The 17,740-nt window shown below is 38.6% G+C and overlaps 1 protein-coding gene across 10 annotated transcripts in view; it reads left to right on the top strand.

The window, feature by feature from the left end:
* Positions 1-17,740, top strand: part of SYNE2 (spectrin repeat containing nuclear envelope protein 2) — a 330,412-nt gene that overhangs the window by 247,080 nt on the left and 65,592 nt on the right. For all 10 annotated transcript variants that reach the window (XM_055435962.2, XM_055435961.2, XM_055435957.2 and 7 more), the window contains 9 exons: positions 2,281-2,477; positions 3,992-4,124; positions 5,382-5,564; positions 5,981-6,127; positions 8,943-9,119; positions 10,777-10,932; positions 12,472-12,624; positions 14,738-14,908; positions 15,376-15,506. In XM_055435962.2, the coding sequence (XP_055291937.2) occupies positions 2,281-2,477; positions 3,992-4,124; positions 5,382-5,564; positions 5,981-6,127; positions 8,943-9,119; positions 10,777-10,932; positions 12,472-12,624; positions 14,738-14,908; positions 15,376-15,506 (1,448 nt within the window). The remainder of the gene's footprint in view (positions 1-2,280; positions 2,478-3,991; positions 4,125-5,381; positions 5,565-5,980; positions 6,128-8,942; positions 9,120-10,776; positions 10,933-12,471; positions 12,625-14,737; positions 14,909-15,375; positions 15,507-17,740) is intronic.

The following is a 17,740-nucleotide window of genomic DNA, read 5'->3' as shown; positions in this document are numbered from 1 at the left end:
CAGTTTTCCCACAGACTGGGTGAGGAGATGGTTTCAAGATGATTCAAGCACATTTTATTTATTGTGTACTTTATTATTATTACATCAGCTCCACCTCAGATCCTCATCCTTTACATACAGGAGGTTAGGGACCCTTGCCTTAAACTATAACCTGTGTTTCTGTTAAGCTTGAAATATTTTAAAAAATGATAGAATTGTTCTAAGACTTTTAGATACATCTGCCAGACTAAAAGAAGACAGATTATCTAGTGAAGCCCATCTCACTGACAGCGGTCCTAAGGTTGTTATCAGTCTTCTATGTCATGGGGAAGTTTGTATATATCTTGACTGGGGGACATCTATGGGCTGGGAATATAGGGTCAGTCAGTTGTGTGACCTCTGGAGTTGAACAGGCCATGTTCAATGCTGGTTGTCACCTCATGGGCCAAGTGACTAGTGACTCTCGGGGACAAAATGAAATTAAAACTTCTTAGAGATGTTCTAAAGATGAAGTGTCTTGCACCAAAGGCTTAGAAAATTACAACCATTTATTTTTTTAAACTAACATTGAACAGTTTATTCTAGCCTGCAGACTCAAGCAGGAAGAGGGGTTTGCAACTAGAGTGGTATAAAGGGATTGGAGGTAGAATTTTTAATAATTTTTTAAAGGCTTAAGTTAATTGGAAAATAGCAAATGTTCTGTTTGACCATAATTTATTTTTTTAGATTAAATTTAAGTAACTGTCAGGCTATGTCGTTAAGCTGAGCCCACCTGCAGGAGATGATTGCCTTTAGAGAGTTCTCCTCAGGGGATCACTGTATTTGCAGTTTTGAAGAATTTTATTTTTATTCTCGTGAAATTGAATTAGCAGTGTACTGTTTTAATTTATTTTTCTGAAGTTCTCTTTTTTTTCCCTCCTGAGTCCTTATATTCAGAAGAATCTCAAAATGAACTTTCCCCCCTACTATTTGCATCTAAAAAATAACCCCTACCTACCTAGTCCACAAGGTAAAATGCTTCCAGGGGCCCAGACAAGAGAACAGAAATAAGGGTGGCTGAGTGGATGGATATTTGAGGGCTGGTGGGGAGAGCAGTGGAGGAGAACCCAGGAGAACAGCCTATTCTAAAGGAGCTTGCTATAATAGATCTTCCTGTTTTCCCAGAGTCACAGGAAATCCTGATTTCTATGTAAAATTTCTTGATTTTCAGAGTAATCCTTAGGTCACACAAACCCTCTGTGCAAGCTCACTGTGCCCTGAAGACTGTCACCGTTTTAGTTTCTAGGTGAAAGAATTAAATGATCAATTCTAAATCTGTGAATTTTCATTTTCTATTGTATGTATAAGTCTATACAGGAGAAATGCACTAGACACTTTCATCATGAAAGATAATTATGCCCAGCCAGACTGTGAGAGTCTTGAGGATTAGGAAAGTATTATTGTTTGTTTTTTTTTTTAATTGAAGTATAGTTGATTTACAATGTTGTGCCAATCTTTGCTGTACAGCAAAGTGTTACATATATATATATACATTATTTTTAAATATATATATATTTTTCCATTATGGTGTATCACAGGATATTGAATATAATTCCCTGTGCTATACATTAGGAACCTTGTTTATACATTCTAAATATGATAGTTTGCATCTGCCAATCCCAAACTCCCAATCCACCTTTCTCTTTCCACCCCGTCCCTCTTGTCAGCCACAGGTCTATTCTCTATGTCTGTGAGTCTGTTTCTATTTTGTGCATAGCTTCGTTTGTGCTATATTTTAGACTCCACATATAAGTGATACATGGTATTTGTCTTTCTCTTTCTTACTTCACTTAGCATGATTATTTCTAGTTGCATCCATGTTGCTGCAGTTGGCATTATTTCATTCTTTTTTATGGCTGAGTAATATCCCATTGTATATGCGTACCACATCTTCTTCGTCCATTTACCTGTCGATGGACATTTAGGTTGTTTCCATGTTTTGGCTATTGTGAACAATGCTACTATGTACATGAGGGAAACACATCTTCCCCCCATTATAGTTTTGTCCAGAGATATGCCCAGAAGTATAGTTTTGTCCAGGGATTTGCCCAGAAGTATAACTTTGTCCAGGGATGATATGCCCAGAAGTGGAATTGCTGGATCATTCTATCTTGAGTTTTCTGAGGAACCTCCAAACTGTTTTCCGTATTGACTGTTATGATTTCTTCAGCAGCCTCAACTGTAGGTTTTTCATGAGATATTTGAGAGTTGAATGGCTGATTTAATTTTAAATAATTCAATCTATGACTTTATTTTTATTAGCAAATAAAAAGAAACATGGATGAGAAGCATGCCCGGCTTTACCAGACTCTGAATGAAGGTAAACAGCTGGTTGCATCCGTGAACTGTCCTGAGCTAGAGGGCCAGATTGCAAAACTGGAAGAGCAGTGGTTGTCCCTAAACAAAAAAATTGATCATGAACTACACAGACTACAAACGCTTCTCAAGCATCTGCTCAGGTATGTTTTCTTAGGGATTGATTGGTGTCAGGTTTTGCTGTGAAATAAGACCAAAAAAGGGTTCTGCAGTCAGCCACATTTCACATGTCATCCCCCTGCGGTACAATTTTTGATCATCTAAGGCAGTTGGGTCCCTCTTCCAGGCTAAATGGGATCTAGAGTCTCTAATGTTGGTTCATAGGACTCAGGATAATGTGTAACCAGTTTTCCATGGAAGCTAGGAGTTATGTTATAAAATTATATACATGTTACCTTTATGTCATCATGTTGCTCTTTCCTACACTCTTCCAAAATTTTTTTACATCTTAAAAATAATTTTAGCTAATGGAATAGTTTGGAAAAAGTCTTTGGAGTTCTTCAAAGAATTTTTTTTTTTGCTTTAACAGCTCAAATCTTTTATACAAAATTTTTTTATGAAGTATACTTGATTTACAATATTGTGTTAATTTCTGGTATATAGCAAACTGATTCAGTAATATATGTATGTGTTCTTTTTCATATTCTTTTCCATTATGGTTTACTATAAGATAATGGATATAGTTTCCTGTGCTATACAGTAGGATCTTATTGTTTATCTATTTTATATATATTAATAGTATTGTGTTTATGTTAATCTCAAACTCCTAATTTATCCTTCCCCCTCTTTCCCCTTTGGTAATCATAAGTTGTTTCCTATGTCTCTGAATCTGTTTCTATTTTGTGAATAAGTTCATTTTTATTGTATTTTAGAATCTTCATGTAAATGATTATCATATGCTATTTGGCTTTCTCTGTCTGACTTATTTCACTCTTGAACCCCTTAAGGAAGGTAGAAGACACGGAATGTTTAACCTGATTCTCTTCCCTGCCCCTTAGGGGGCTGTCTTAACCTAAAGAAGTTTAGACGTTTACCAGAGGGACAGCATTTTGCTTGGATATTTTCATTCTATCAGATATTTTGGCATCCAGTGAACAGCTGTTTGCTGTTTTATCAGTTCAGTTCACTTCAGTCGCTCAGTCGTGTCCGACTCTTTGCAGCCCCATGAATCACAGCACGCCAGGCCTCCCTGTCCATCACCAACTCCCGGAGTTCACTCAGACTCATGTCCATCGAGTCGGTGATGCCATCCAGCCATCTCATTCTCTGTCGTCCCCTTCTCCTCCTGCCCCCAATCCCTCCCAGCATCAGAGTCCTTTCCAGTGAGTCAACTCTTCGCATGAGGTGGCCAAAGTATTGGAGTTTCAGCTTTAGCATCAGTCCCTCCAATAGCTATCATAAATTTTTAAAAGAATATTTTAGATTTTAAAATGCCTCTTTGTTCTTGATTAGTCATTATAGAATCATAGAATATGACAGGAGCATCAGATTTGGGGCCTGGAATGAAACAAGGTATATAATCCTTTTAAAAAATCATGATTTTTTTCCGAATACCAGGGTTGGTCAACACAAGAAATTATGCAGTGAAACAGAAGAAAATATGCGGGTGTTGCATATTGTTTCTTATTTCCTTTCTCTCTCGCTTTGCTCCTGTTAGTTATAACAGAGATTCAGATCAGTTAACCAAGTGGTTGGAGTCTTCTCAGCAAACCCTGAACTATTGGAAAGAGCAGTCCCTCAATGTGTCTCAGGACCTGGACACAATAAGAAGCAACATAAACAATTTTTTTGTAAGTTGTAATAGAATATGCTTGAATAATTATTGGTTGGCTGTAAATAGCAGGGGAAAATTATGAGAGTTGATGTGTTTCGTCTCCATAACCTTAATGTGTGGATAAGGAGTAAGACTTGGGCTAAGAGCAGCTGTATTCTTCAGACTTAGAACTATTTGTTTATATTGTTGATTTATATAATACTGATAAGGTATATTTTGTAATTGGCCCTATAAAATATATATAAATTTAAAACTTATTCTGACATGGAACATGTTTCATAAGTGCAGAAAATATCCCTCCCACCAGCTCTGTCCCAAAACCTCACAAGATAATCAATTCATAAATGTTAGTTAATAAATACATGGTTTTAAATTGTTCTGACAGAATTGATATTTCCACTAAAATGTTATTGTTCTGTTGTTTTAAGGTCTTTTTTTTTTTTTTAAGAAAGAGTAGTAACTTTTGTAATATACTTCCGAGACCTGTTTGTCTTTAAGAGAAGTCTTTTCTCCACTTTTCATATTTTGTAGCTATCACTCATTTTGATGTTAAAATGAAAATATTTCTTAAATTTACTTGGAAAAAGCTTATAAGTACACAGGAATATTTTCAAATGTTTTAGTTAAAAATTTGTTGCATTTAATTCACTCAGTATGAGCTTTGTGCTGTGTTCCATAGTTTCTTTTTAAAGTTGAAATGATTTGGCTATTTTTAAAAACAATAATCCATTAGATTATAAGCCCCTCAAGGGGTAGGAATTTCTTCTCTTTTGTTCCCTGTGATATATCTAATGCCTGGAACAGTGTCTGACATTTAGTAAAAATGTGTGTGTGTGTACATGTGTGAGTGCTTGTATACATACATGCATATACATATAAATATTTACTATTTGAATTCAGTTATTTAGCTTTGAATGCTAATCAGTTATTCTGATTATTAACTTCTCCATGCCATATTTATATATTAAAAGTTTCTCTTTTTTATTATTTATTTATTTCATTTTGGCTGTGCTGGGTCTTCGTCACTGCACGTCGACTTTCTCGAGTTGTGGCAAGCAGGGTCTACTCTCTAGTTGTGGTGTGCAGGCTTCTCATTATGGCGGCTTCTCTTGTTGCAGAGCACAGGCTCTAGGGTGCATGGGCTCAGTAGTTGCAGCATGTGGAATCTTTCCAGATCAGGGATCGAACCCATGTCTCCTGCATTGGCAGGCAGGTTCTGAACCATCAGGGCAGTCCTTAAATGTTTCTAAATTGTAAAACTGTTTGCTTTTAGGAGTTTTCAAAGGAAGTTGATGAAAATTCCTCCTTGAAGACTGCAGTTCTAAGTACTGGGAACCAACTCCTTCACCTGAAGGAAGCTGATACGGCCACACTGAGAGCTTCTTTGGCACAATTTGAACAAAAATGGACAGTGCTCATAACTCAACTTCCAGACATCCAAGAAAAACTTCACCAGGTAAGTATTCAAAGACCCAGCATTTGAATTAGCATCCATTTGTTAACACACAACTCTCTTAAAATCATTTCTCTGACTCAATAATTTTCATTGACACCACCTTTTTTTCCTCTGGCACCACTGAATATAGGTCTTAATTACTGGACTCTCCTCCAGTGGGATCTTTCTTAAGGGAGAAATCAGGCTTAATTACTTTATTTCCCGGTTTATCTGCACCACTGTGTTAGTTTATGTGAAGGTCGTTGTCATTGTTTTGGGGTCACTTATTCTGAGCTTGAATGCTGGGTTTGTTTTCATGAGTAACTTGCATAATTATGTGGTGTGACCTTTTATCAAACTAGATATCATCGTCAGTGGTGCCCTGATTCATTTTGTTAACTGCAGGTAATTAAATGGAAATCATTTTGCTTTTACAGCTTCAGATGGAGAAATTGCCGTCTCGTAAAGCAATCATGGAAATGATTGACTGGATGAACAATGTGGAACATCAAACTGAAGATGAAGACTCCGAGCATTCACTGAGTTCTGCATCTCAAGTTAAAAATCTTCTTCAGAAGTACAAGGTAATTATCCAAAAAAAGCCAGAAGCCATTTCATGAAATAAAGAAGGCAAGTCTGTCTGAAAAGAAATACTGAACAAAGAGACATATAGAATATAATTTAGAAAGGCTGATTCTATCCATTGGGAATGGGATAATGGATGATTCTAAAGAGAGAATTGCTCTTATCTTTGCTTTTACCCTGCCCAGATTCTTTTGGTAGCTCCCATCACCCCAGTACAGAATCCGAGATTTCAGCTGGCTCCGGCCTTTCTTTTCCTCTCCAGCCTCATCTCTTCATTTTTCCACATAAACCCTGAACTCTGCCTGAACCAAGTCCTTTGTGGCCCCTCCACTGCTCCTGGGGCTCTCCCACTCATGTTTTTGTATGTGCTGTACCTTCGGCCTGGGAATTCTAGCGTCCCACTTTTAGCCATAGGAATCTTAGTCATCCTTCCAGAGTCAGTTCAAGTGTCTCCTCATTTGGAAATCTGACTCTCCCAGCCAGATCAGTTTACTTTCCAGGATTAGGTGTCTGTATTGTGCTATCAATAGTTCCTATCACCTGGTATTGTAATTATTGAGTTGGCCAAAAAGTTTGTTTCAGTTTTTCTATCACATCTTATGGAAAAATCGGAATGAACTTTTTGGCTAACCCAGTGTTTCCTTACTTGCCCATCTCCCCACCTTGACTTTGCTTCTTGAGAGCAGGAGCTTCTCCTTTACCTCCCCAAAACAGCACACCGAGCACAATATGTGGCATCCAATAGGTATTAAGTAAATGTTCCTTGCAGAAGAGAATGCGTAAGGAATCAAGATTGCCGGGAGAAATATCAATAACCTCAGATATGCAGATGACACTACCCTTATGGCAGAAAGTGAAGAGGAACTCAAAAGCCTCTTGATGAAAGTGAAAGAGGAGAGTGAAAAGGTTGGCTTGAAGCTCAACATTCAGAAAACAAAGATCATGGCATCTGGTCCCATCACTTCATGGGAAATAGATGGAAAAACAGTGGAAACAGTGTCAGACTTTATTTTGGGGGGCTCCAAAATCACTGCAGATGCTGATTGCAGCCATGAAATTAAAAGACGCTTACTCCTTGGAAAGAAAGTTATGACCAACCTAGATAGTATATTAAAAAGCAGAGACATTACTTTGCCAACCAAGGTCCGTCTAGTCAAGGCTATGATTTTTCCCGTGGTCATGTATGGATGTGAGAGTTGGACTGTGAAGAAAGCTGATCGCCGAAGAATCGATGCTTTTGAACTGTGGTGTTGGAGAAGACTCTTGAGAGTCCCTTGGACTGCAAGGAGATCCAACCAGTCCATTCTAAAGGAGATCAATCCTGGGTGTTCATTGGAAGGACTGATGTTAAAGCTGAAACTGCAATACTTTGGCCACCTCATGCGACGAGTTGACTCACTGGAAAAGACTGATACTGGGAAAGGTTGGGGGCGGGAGGAGAAGGGGACGACGGAGAATGAGATGGCTGGATGGCATCATCGACTCTGTGGACATGAGTTTGAGTGAACTCTGGGAGTTGGTGATGGACAGGAAGGCCTGGCGTGCTGTGATTCATGGGGTCGCAGAGAGTCAGACACGACTGAGCGACCAAACTGAACTGAACTGAAGGAAAACTTGTTATCCTTCTACAAATAGATAGGAATATCATGGACTTCTCCATGATATTCAATGTCAAGTAGATTTAACTAACATTTAACAAGCCACATGCAAATACTTATTGTGTGCCAGCAAGGTGTTTGCCACTAGGAACACAAAGATGAATGAAGACTCTGGTCATTGCTTTCTAAGACCTCATAGGCCAATAGATCTAGCCTCTGGTCTGGTGAAGAACCTGCCTGCCAGTGCAGGAGATGTAGGAGATGTGGGTTCAATCCCTGGGTCAGGAAGATCCCCTGGAGGAGGAAATGGCAATCCACTCCAATGTTCTTGCCTGAAGAATCCCAATGACAGAGGAGCCTGGCAGGCTACGGTCCACAGGGTCGCAAAGAGTCAGACATAACTGAAGTGATTTACGACAGGCAGAAAATGAATGGCTTAACCACAAACCAAGATATTAGTAAGGATTTTCTTTTTAACTCCTATCCCATCCTAACTTCAATGAGTAGTAGAATCTGTAGAGGGACCATGTGTACTTTTCTCACAGGCCCTAGCAACCTAGCATATAACTTGGTTTTCCCCCTAGATGTCTCCAAAGGAGGTGCTCGAACTTGCCAGGATAAACCCAACAATTATTAGGCTTGAAAGAAACATGCTTGGCCCTAGGAGAGTTTAGCATTGCTCTAGAACTTAAAGTCATCCAAACTTGGAGGCTCCCTAGACAGTCACCAGGGGAACAGAGAAGCTGCCTAAACTGGCAGAGTTCCTTAAAGGTGTCCTGGGTTTTCTGAGAGTTTTAACTTCAGGCTTCCCATCTGTTCATTTCCATGAGCCCACAGAATGACTCTGAATTCCAATGTAGCTCTCAGGAAACCTCTTACAGGAACCCCTTGTCAAATCTTGGGTCTTGATTTTGGTTCCTGTGATTCTACTACCATTCATGGTGCCATCTTTGATTTTTCAGTCTGTTTGAAAGTCATGAGTCTCTCTGTTCCAGAAACGTGTAATTCCCAATAAGACTCTCCACTCAAAGCAGACACTTGGTGGGGTTGGGGAGGGCTAAAGTGTAAGTCCGGACAGGTGCCCCTTGATGACCCAGTGGCAGCCTGGGGCCCCCTACACAACAAAGGGGAGGTTCAGTTCCTCTAACCTACTTCAGTTCCTCTAACCTACTTCAGTTCGGGCGTTGGTGGTTTAATTTTGTTTTCTTTGTTTTAGGAGTTTAGAATGGAAATGGACTATAAACAGTGGATAGTTGACTTTGTAAACCAGTCATTACTTCAATTAAGCACCTGTGATGTAGAAAGTAAGCGCTATGAGAGAACAGAGTTTGCAGAGCACCTGGGAGAGATGAACCGCCAGTGGCAGCGGGTCCATGGAGCCCTGAATGGCAAGGTGAGCTCATGGTCACAGTTTGATGTATGATTTGGCCTTCACAAAATTCCACTTTCTGTTAAAAAGACATTTATGAGTCTTCCCTAGTGGTCCAATGGTTACGAGTCCGTGCTTCCAAGGCAAGGAGTGCAGATCCAATCCCTTGTTAGGGAATTAAAATCTTGCATGCTCCACAGAGTGGCCAAAAATAAATAAATAAACTAAAAATAAATAAATAAATGGACATTTGTGTGGTTAACTTACAGTCAAACCTAATAATCATCTCAATTCTAGCACCTTTTAAATCCAGAGCTTCAGCATTCTCCATTGGTGCATTTAAGAGTAGGAAATTGAATTAGGCAAGTGAGGAGGAGACATGTTATTTAAGAATATGTCAAGTATTGCATGAGGCTACTAAATGGTCAGCGGTTTTGACATTTTCTTTAAAAGTAGATGTTCAAAAGCAGCAAAGCTATTTCAGCTTTAGAAGGACTATAAAAAGGAAGAAAAATGTATATGACTTCTTGTTAGATTTTTATCCCATGACTGAAAAGACTAAGGAAACCTACTCTTGGGAAAATATTTAATATTCATATATAATAGTGAAATTGGTTGATTTCTTTGTTGTGTACAAAATGCGTACAAATAGATTTATACAATTAAGTACATGAATGAACAAAGAACATGAACAGATAATTTACAGAAGAGAAAATTATAATTAGCAAATAAACATGGAAAGGTTACAGCTTTGACAGCTGAAATAAACATTAATAACATTATATGCTTACTAAACTAGAACAAGATAAAGATAAAAGCCCAAAGCTTTCACATTCATGCATTGCAGATAATGGCTTCAATACCTTTTTGGAAAGCCTTCAGAAAATTTCAAGAACCATAATAATCATCTTACTTCTTAAAACAGCAATCCACTTCTTATACATTTATCTAAAGTAGATAGTCCTTCGAAAAGGAACGGATATGTGCACAAAGTGTTCAAGTCAACATTACTTATTCTGGTGAAAAATGTAGACTGCTTGAATTTCCAACTTGAGAGAAATATTAATAATTAATCATATGGTGTCCATTTGATGAGATATCGGGCAGCCTTTTAAGTGAATGCAAGTCATGACATAGCAAGTGCCTGTGGCATATGAAAAGGAGTATTGAACTTTATATATACTGTGATTGTAACCTAATAAACATTGTGAGCATTAGAAATGAGAAGAATCACAGACTGAAAAAATGCTACTTTATTAAGTTGATGCATTATTTGTGATATTCTTTATACTAACAGTTTTTAAGTGTCTAATAAAGAGAGTCTGGAAAAAAGAACATTTTCTTAAGCTTTACCTATATCAATAGATGATTCAGTGAAAAAATATTGAGTGTTAGCAACATGAGTCTGTTTCCCAAAGATACTGTGGCACTCCAGAACAGCCAGTATTCTTAGCAGGTTAGTTTTCATTTCAAATGTCAGATTTTTTTTTAAAAAGGAGGTTGTAATTCTTATTTCCTGGTTTATGAATCTTTATTCCAAAAATTATTGGGAAACCTTATGCAAAATGTTAGAAATATGAGAGGAAACAAAAGAATCCTCTTAAAAAATATCATGGCATTCACATTTTAAAGCATGCAGTTGAAAATAAGGAAATTTTATTTTCTCATTCATAACTGGTAGATACAACATTTAGAACAACTTTTGGAAAGTATCACTGAGAATGAAAACAAAGTACAGATTCTGAACAACTGGATGGAGGCCCAAGAGGAGAGACTGAAAACTTTACAAAAACCTGAAAGTGTCATCTCTGTACAGAAGACTCTCCTGGATTGTCAGGTGGGAAGGTGCACAGCTTGGGCTGTTAGCTACTCCTCCTTCCCCAGGGAGCAACTCAATCTGCTGCAGTTTCTCAGGATTCTCCTCCAACCCCCAGGTCCTTACCTTCTTATATAAAATAGAGAAGTGTCCATGTGTTTTACAGAATTGCAAAATGCTATTTTTTTTTTTTTTTTGATGAGCAGAAAAAGGTATTTTCATGATTATTGTGGCTCTTAAGAGATTTGAATGTTATTCTTAAGAAAAAAATGTTGGGAGTTCCCTCGCAGTCCAGTGGTTGGGATTGGTGCTTTCTCTGCTGTGGCCCAGGTTGACTCCCTGGTAGGAGAACTGAGATCCCACAAGCTGCGTGGTGTGGCCAAAATTTAAAAAAAAAAAAAAAAATGTTGCAAGGGAATTTTGATTTATATGTTTTCCAATATTTGTGTTTTTATTAATTTATCTACTGCTTACAAAATTATTCTGGTCTCCATGATTTTTATTATTTCATTCTGTTTCTTCAGAGGAAAATGGTTTTCTTTTACCTACTGTGTGATGTGTTCTGAAAGGGGTGCTTTTTCCCCTGGAGACCCGGCCTAAATCCCATTCGGACTGGAGAGTGTGGGCTGTGCCCTTTTTTCATTCCGTCCTCATTCTCCAGGTCACTCAGTCTTTAAGGTCCCTCACCCTTCCTCCCTACTGCCCTGATTGTGTCACTCCTCTTGGGAGCTGTCCCCAGGTTCTTCGGCTTCTGCACCGCCTACACGAAGACATGACGCTCCACACTGTTGGGTGGAAAGTCAGCTCAGACCCCAATCTACATAGAAGGTTACAAAACGATACTCGATAGAATACAGGTGGCAACACCACCATATGCTGTTGTTCGTTTTCAGATGGTCTGTCCTGTTTCTGACTACCCACTAGCCATTTCCACTTTGTTGTTTGCTGTTGTTCAGTCACTGTGTCGTGTCAGACTCTTTTGCGACCCCATGGATGGTAGCATGCCAGGCTCCTCTGTTCATGAGATTTTCCAGTCAAGAATTCTGGAACGGGTAGCCATTTCCTCACATACAACTCCTGACTGGAAACTCAGTCCTACAGCACCCCCAACAGGCCACCCTGGTGTCACTGAAGTTCTAAGTCATTCATGCTTGGGATGTCATCACCATTTTCCAGATGAGAAAATGCAGGTTGGGGGTTTGATGACATTATGCTTGGTCCAACAGCCAGCACAGGGCAGATATGGAATGGAGACTATATCTTCTAGACTGTTTCTACTATTCCATGATGATAAGGGCTTGCTACCTAGACTCTTCTAAAGTCTAGAGCCACATAATAACTGAAATACTTGTAAAAATTCATCCTGTAATTGTATAAATTCATATTATAAAATTTCATTGTAAAAATTGAGTGACATATGATTAAAATGTCTTTTGTGTAATGTTATTTCATTATATATTCTAATGGCATTTTTACTTGAAAAGTGCAAACTCCTCTTTCCCTTATTAATTATTTTGTAATATTGCACATATGAAAACCTTTTTCCTCTGGCCTTTCCAGGATATAGAAAATCAACTTGCAATTAAATCCAAAGCATTAGATGAGTTGAGACAAAATTACCTGACTTTGGAGAGTGGGACAGTACCATTGTTGGAAGACACAGCATCCAAAATTGATGAGCTATTTCAAAAGAGAAACAGTGTTATGAACCAGGTACTAGAATTCATTCAAAGTGTACCATTTCTTTTCAGATATCCTTCTTTTATCTTATTTGTTGTTTATTGGTGAATACTTGCTCTATACCAAAACCTGAAAAATCGCTGAGAAAAATACTGAAGTACAGAAACATATTTTTTTAAATCTCATGGTTTTTCTTCCCCCTTCACTGGATAATTAGGGGCAAAATCACCAAATTCCCACATCTTTGGCAAGCTTGAAGTTCACTTGGTTATCTTTGTTTTGTCTAATACACTAACACACTCATAAGTGTCTCCAGCCTACCCCCCAAACCCTACAGAGCAGCTGGCATTGTCTGCTGGTCAGATATACAGTAACAGCCATGAAGAAGCAGCGCAGATTGCCCACTCCCAGGAAGATACCCCGGGGGTGGTGGGGTGTGGTTCTGTCCCATGTAGCCTCCGTTAAGCTGGAAGCATGGTCAGCATGGGAAGAGCTCCAGAGGTGGGGAGAAATGGCATGCAGTGAAGAGAAAGCGTAGAAGAATGTGGAAGACATCTGCAGATTGTATCAAAGGCATGTCAAAGTCTGCATTTACCCCTTCCAGGAGAAGAGCACCAGAGGAAAAAGGACGGTCATCCTCAGACTCTTCAACTTTGACATCTCTCCACAATTGGAGGGAGAAACTGTAAACAGTAACCTATTATAAGTGTGTCCTTGTTTCCCAGAGAGTCTTTAATGTGGATTATTTGTCACTTACTAAAATTACTTTCAACCATTCGTTTCAAGAGAGAATTGGGAGTAACCTCTATAAATGATAAATCCATAGGTACCCTTCAGCCTCATTCCTCCCCCAGAACTCAGGCAGGAAAGTAGGGATGAGCTTAATATATCTGCTGCGAGTCATTTGTTAACATATCTTTTGTGAGGCACTGTGCTCACTGCCAAGGGTACCGTGATAAACAAGAAAATAAATGGTTCTTACCCTCAAAATGCTTCACCCTGCAGAAGGATACCTGTAATGAAAGGATGGAGTAACAAGTGTCGACAGGGAGATGAAGACGTTGAAACCTCCTACACTGCTGAGATTGTGTGTAGGTTTTTTCCGCAAATGTATGCTTTTAGTTTTCTTGGGTATATACCTAGAGTAGAATCAGTGGGTCATATGGTAACTCTATACAGCATTTAACTTTCTGAGGGACTGGCAAATGTTTCCATAGAGGCTGCACACCTTTATGTTTTCATTGCAGTGTATGAGGGTTCCAATTTTTCCCTGGTCTCGCCAACATTAGTTTTTACTGAACTTTGAGGATAGCCATTCTAGTGACTGTGAAGTGGGATCTTGTGGTTTTGATTTATATTTCTCTAGTGACTGTGGATGTTGTTGTCTTTTCATATGCTTGTTGGTCATTTGTGTATATTCTCTAGAGAGATGTCTATTCAATCCCTTGTCTATTTTTTAGTTGGTTGTCTTTTTATTGTTGCGATGTAAGTGTTCTTCTCTACATAATAGATAAAAATTTTTACACTTACATATTCTCAGTTGTATCAAGGATCATTTAAATGCTTCAAATTTCAACTTTTCATAATTACCAAAACACATTGAAGGATAAAATACAGCCTCCATTACATCTCCTCCCACTTTGCACTTGCTCATCATTTTGGCCAAGCATGTGCCCCTTCAATTTATACCTGCTCTGCAGGAGTAACCCAGGGAACCCTTTACATTTATAATGCTTCATAGTTTTCAGAGCATTTTCACAAGCACTACTTCTTTCTTTATGTTTTCTTTTATCTGTTCTGTGGATGAAAAAGCAGACTTAAGGATTAAATACCTTGCCCAAGGTCAGAAAGTTAATAGGGTGTCACTGAAATGTGAAATCTCAGATTCTGATTCCTCGCCCCTCTGTAGGCTGAACTCTCTCCATGCTGATCCTTCTGGTCTCAGAGCTCTTTTCCATTCACCTAAAACTTAACCTTTGATATTTCTTGTTCATTTACCCACCTTCAGTGAATCATCAAAGCTCCACTCTGAAATTAAAATACTTAACTTGAATACAGTGGTAGAGTTCTTAGAAGAGAAAAAAAAAGAGATGAGTGAGCCTCTTGTGGATGATTTCCTAAATGTGTTTCTACTTTTTTTATATAGGTCAATGAGCTCAAGACCTCCATGCAGTCTATTTTACAGGAGTGGAAAATTTATGATAAACTCTATGATGAAGTGAATATGATGACAATCCGATTCTGGTACTGCATGGAACACAGCAAGCCTGTGGTTTTATCATTAGAGGCCTTAAAGTGCCAGGTGCAGAACCTTCAGGTAAATTAATCAGATCTTGGCACAGTGCATTATTGGCAGAAAATCTCTAGTGGAAGAAAGCACAGATGTGGACACAGTTGCTGTTATGTTTTCCACAGAGAAACATGAAACAATATTTTAAACCGCAGCATCAAAAATATAACTTGAAATTTCAAAATGAATTACATGAACCCAATGAGTGAAACTTTGTAAATACATATTGTGAATTTTTCTTCATCTTTCATGTTCATATTATTTCACAATTTAAAGGTTTTGGTTTGGGGGTGTTGTGTTTTTTTTTTAAGTATACAATTTAAAGTTCTAGCCTCAAATGAAAGAATACCTTCTTGGTTTTCTTCTTCATATTTCTAATAATTTATAGCTGTCCTATTAAGGTTTGAGTGTTAACATTATTGTGATATAGTGGCAAGTGTCTCTGGATGAGGCCAGTTCATTCTGGAGCTGACATACCTGCTCTGTCCTCCTAGACTCTTCAAGAAGAAGCTGAGAGCAGTGAAGGAAGGTGGAAGAAACTCCAGGAGGTGATTGGAAAACTCAAAGAGTACTGCCCCTCAGTTGCTGAAATAATTCAAGAGAAATGCCAAAATACTCACACAAGGTACGCTTCAAAATGCAACTTGAATGATAGAGGAGATTTTTTTTATCTTCTTAAAAAAGATTTTTTCATTTTATTAAGCCTTCTTAATCATCTGAGGTAACTGGTTTCATACTATTCTGGTCTCTTCTGCTTGGAAGGATCTAGTTCATGCAAGATTTGGTATTGTGAAGGCTATTGTGTACTTGCCTTGTACAAGTGTTTGGTGTAATCAGTCTAGAACTAAGTACAGCCCTAGTATAGCCACTTTCAGTGGATAGAGGCTAAATGCCCGATGTGATTCTCACAGGCACTAAAAAAGCAGGCAGAAACGGACTGAGGGGTGGCCAAAAGGGCAACCTGTCTTACTGGAAACATTATAAGGTGGAAGAAAGTGGATATTAGAGTACCTCTCAGGAGATATTTGTGAGATTCAGAGGAATTCTTTGATAACCTGCTTATGATTGAAAGCTCCTTCTAAGGAGGGTGAAAGTGAAAACTGAAAATAAAGTGAAGTCGCTCAGTCGTGTCCGACTCTTTGCGACCCCATGGACTGTAGCCTGCCAGGCTCTTCCGTCCGTGGGATTCTCCAGGCAGGAGTACTGGAGTGGGTTGCCGTTTCCTTCTCCAGGAGATCTTCCCAACTCAGGGATCGCACCCGGGTCTCCCGCATTGCAGGCAGACGCTTTTGGTGGTGGTGCAGGTTGCTATTAAAGGGGCTGGGTTATCACCACTGCACAGACTCATCCAGTTGTTAATACGAGAATATATCAGCAGTCATATTGAAAAAGACTGAAGAAAATGGCACTAAAATGCCAATGGTAGTTATCTCTAGATTACTGAGATATCAGGTGATTTTTTTTTTTTACTTCCTCTGTATAGATAGGTGGGTAGATAGGTAGATAATCTCAATATAGGTGTGGGTAGATTTAAACATACATGTTTTGTGGAGGGTTATGAGCATATGTTATAATTGGATGAAATCTTATTTTTAAACAGATGGTTTTGAGAAAATTTGTGACATACATAAAAGTAAAGCAATTATGCCATTTTTTACCTTTTTCACCCGTTTAGCGGGGTCACTGATATTGTGAAACAATCATTCACTTGCTTCGGGTGAGAATGTAAATATTGTTTTCAGAAAGCAGTTTGAACATATACCTATAACCTTAAAAATATTTACATATTTCTATTCTTTGACCCAATAATTCTCTTAAAACTAGTGTAAAACCAATATCTTTACATACAGAAATAAAACCTTTGAATAAAGTTGTATTTGAGTATTATATTTGGAAGCAAAAATTGAAAATTACTTCAATATTCATACTAAATTGGAATTTGGTGATTAAAAAACAGACCATTTATAGACCATATGTACATCAATTTAAAATTAGACTTCAGTTCAATCGCTCAGTCGTGTCCGACTCTCCTCGACCCCATGAATCACAGCACGCCAGGCCTCCCGGTCCATCACCAACTCCTGGAGTTCACTCAAACTCATGTCCACAGAGTCGGTGATGCCATCCAGCCATCTCATTCTCTGTCGTCCCCTTCTCCTCCCGCCCCCAACCTTTCCTAGCATCAGAGTCTTTTCCAGTGAGTCAACTCGTCGCATGAGGTGGCCAAAGTATTGCAGTTTCAGCTTTAGCATAATAACATGGCAACATTTTTTTAAGTGGGAAAGGAAGGCAAAATGTTACAGTCCATATTATGGATTAAAAACAAATTTTTAATTTCTACCTTTTTTTAACTTTTCAATTTTAATAAAATGAAAAATGTATTACAGAAAATGTTTTTCTTATTTTTAGTTTCTGTAGCAGTTTGACAGTACATCTGAGATACAAAAGAATTCATACAACCAATGAATGTGCCAGCCCCACAAAATTAGCTAATTTTCATGGATGCAAAAATAGTTTTATTTGCCATTGTTGATAATTTGGAGAAGGAAATGGCAACCCACTCCAGTACTCTTGCCTAGAGAATCCCATGGACAGAGGAGCCTAGTAGGCTGCTGTCCATAGGGTCGCACAGAGTTGGACACAACTGAAGCGACTTAGCAAGCATGCATGCATTGGAGAAGGAAATGGCAACCCACTCCAGTGTTCTTGCCTGGGGAATCCCAGGGACAGAGGAGCCTGGTGGGCTGCCATCTATGGGGTCGCACAGAGTCGGACACGACTGAAGTGACTTAGCAGCAGCAGCAGCAACTCTAAAAGTGAGATATCTCATTAGGTTTCATCAACAGCTCTAGTTATGTT

This window comes from Moschus berezovskii, chromosome 9 (genome assembly GCF_049115385.1).
Source record: "Moschus berezovskii isolate FMDL1 chromosome 9, NW_MosBer_1.0, whole genome shotgun sequence".
Taxonomy (NCBI): domain Eukaryota; kingdom Metazoa; phylum Chordata; class Mammalia; order Artiodactyla; family Moschidae; genus Moschus; species Moschus berezovskii.
Note: the sequence above shows the minus strand (reverse complement) of the source record. Positions and strands in the feature narration are given on the sequence as shown.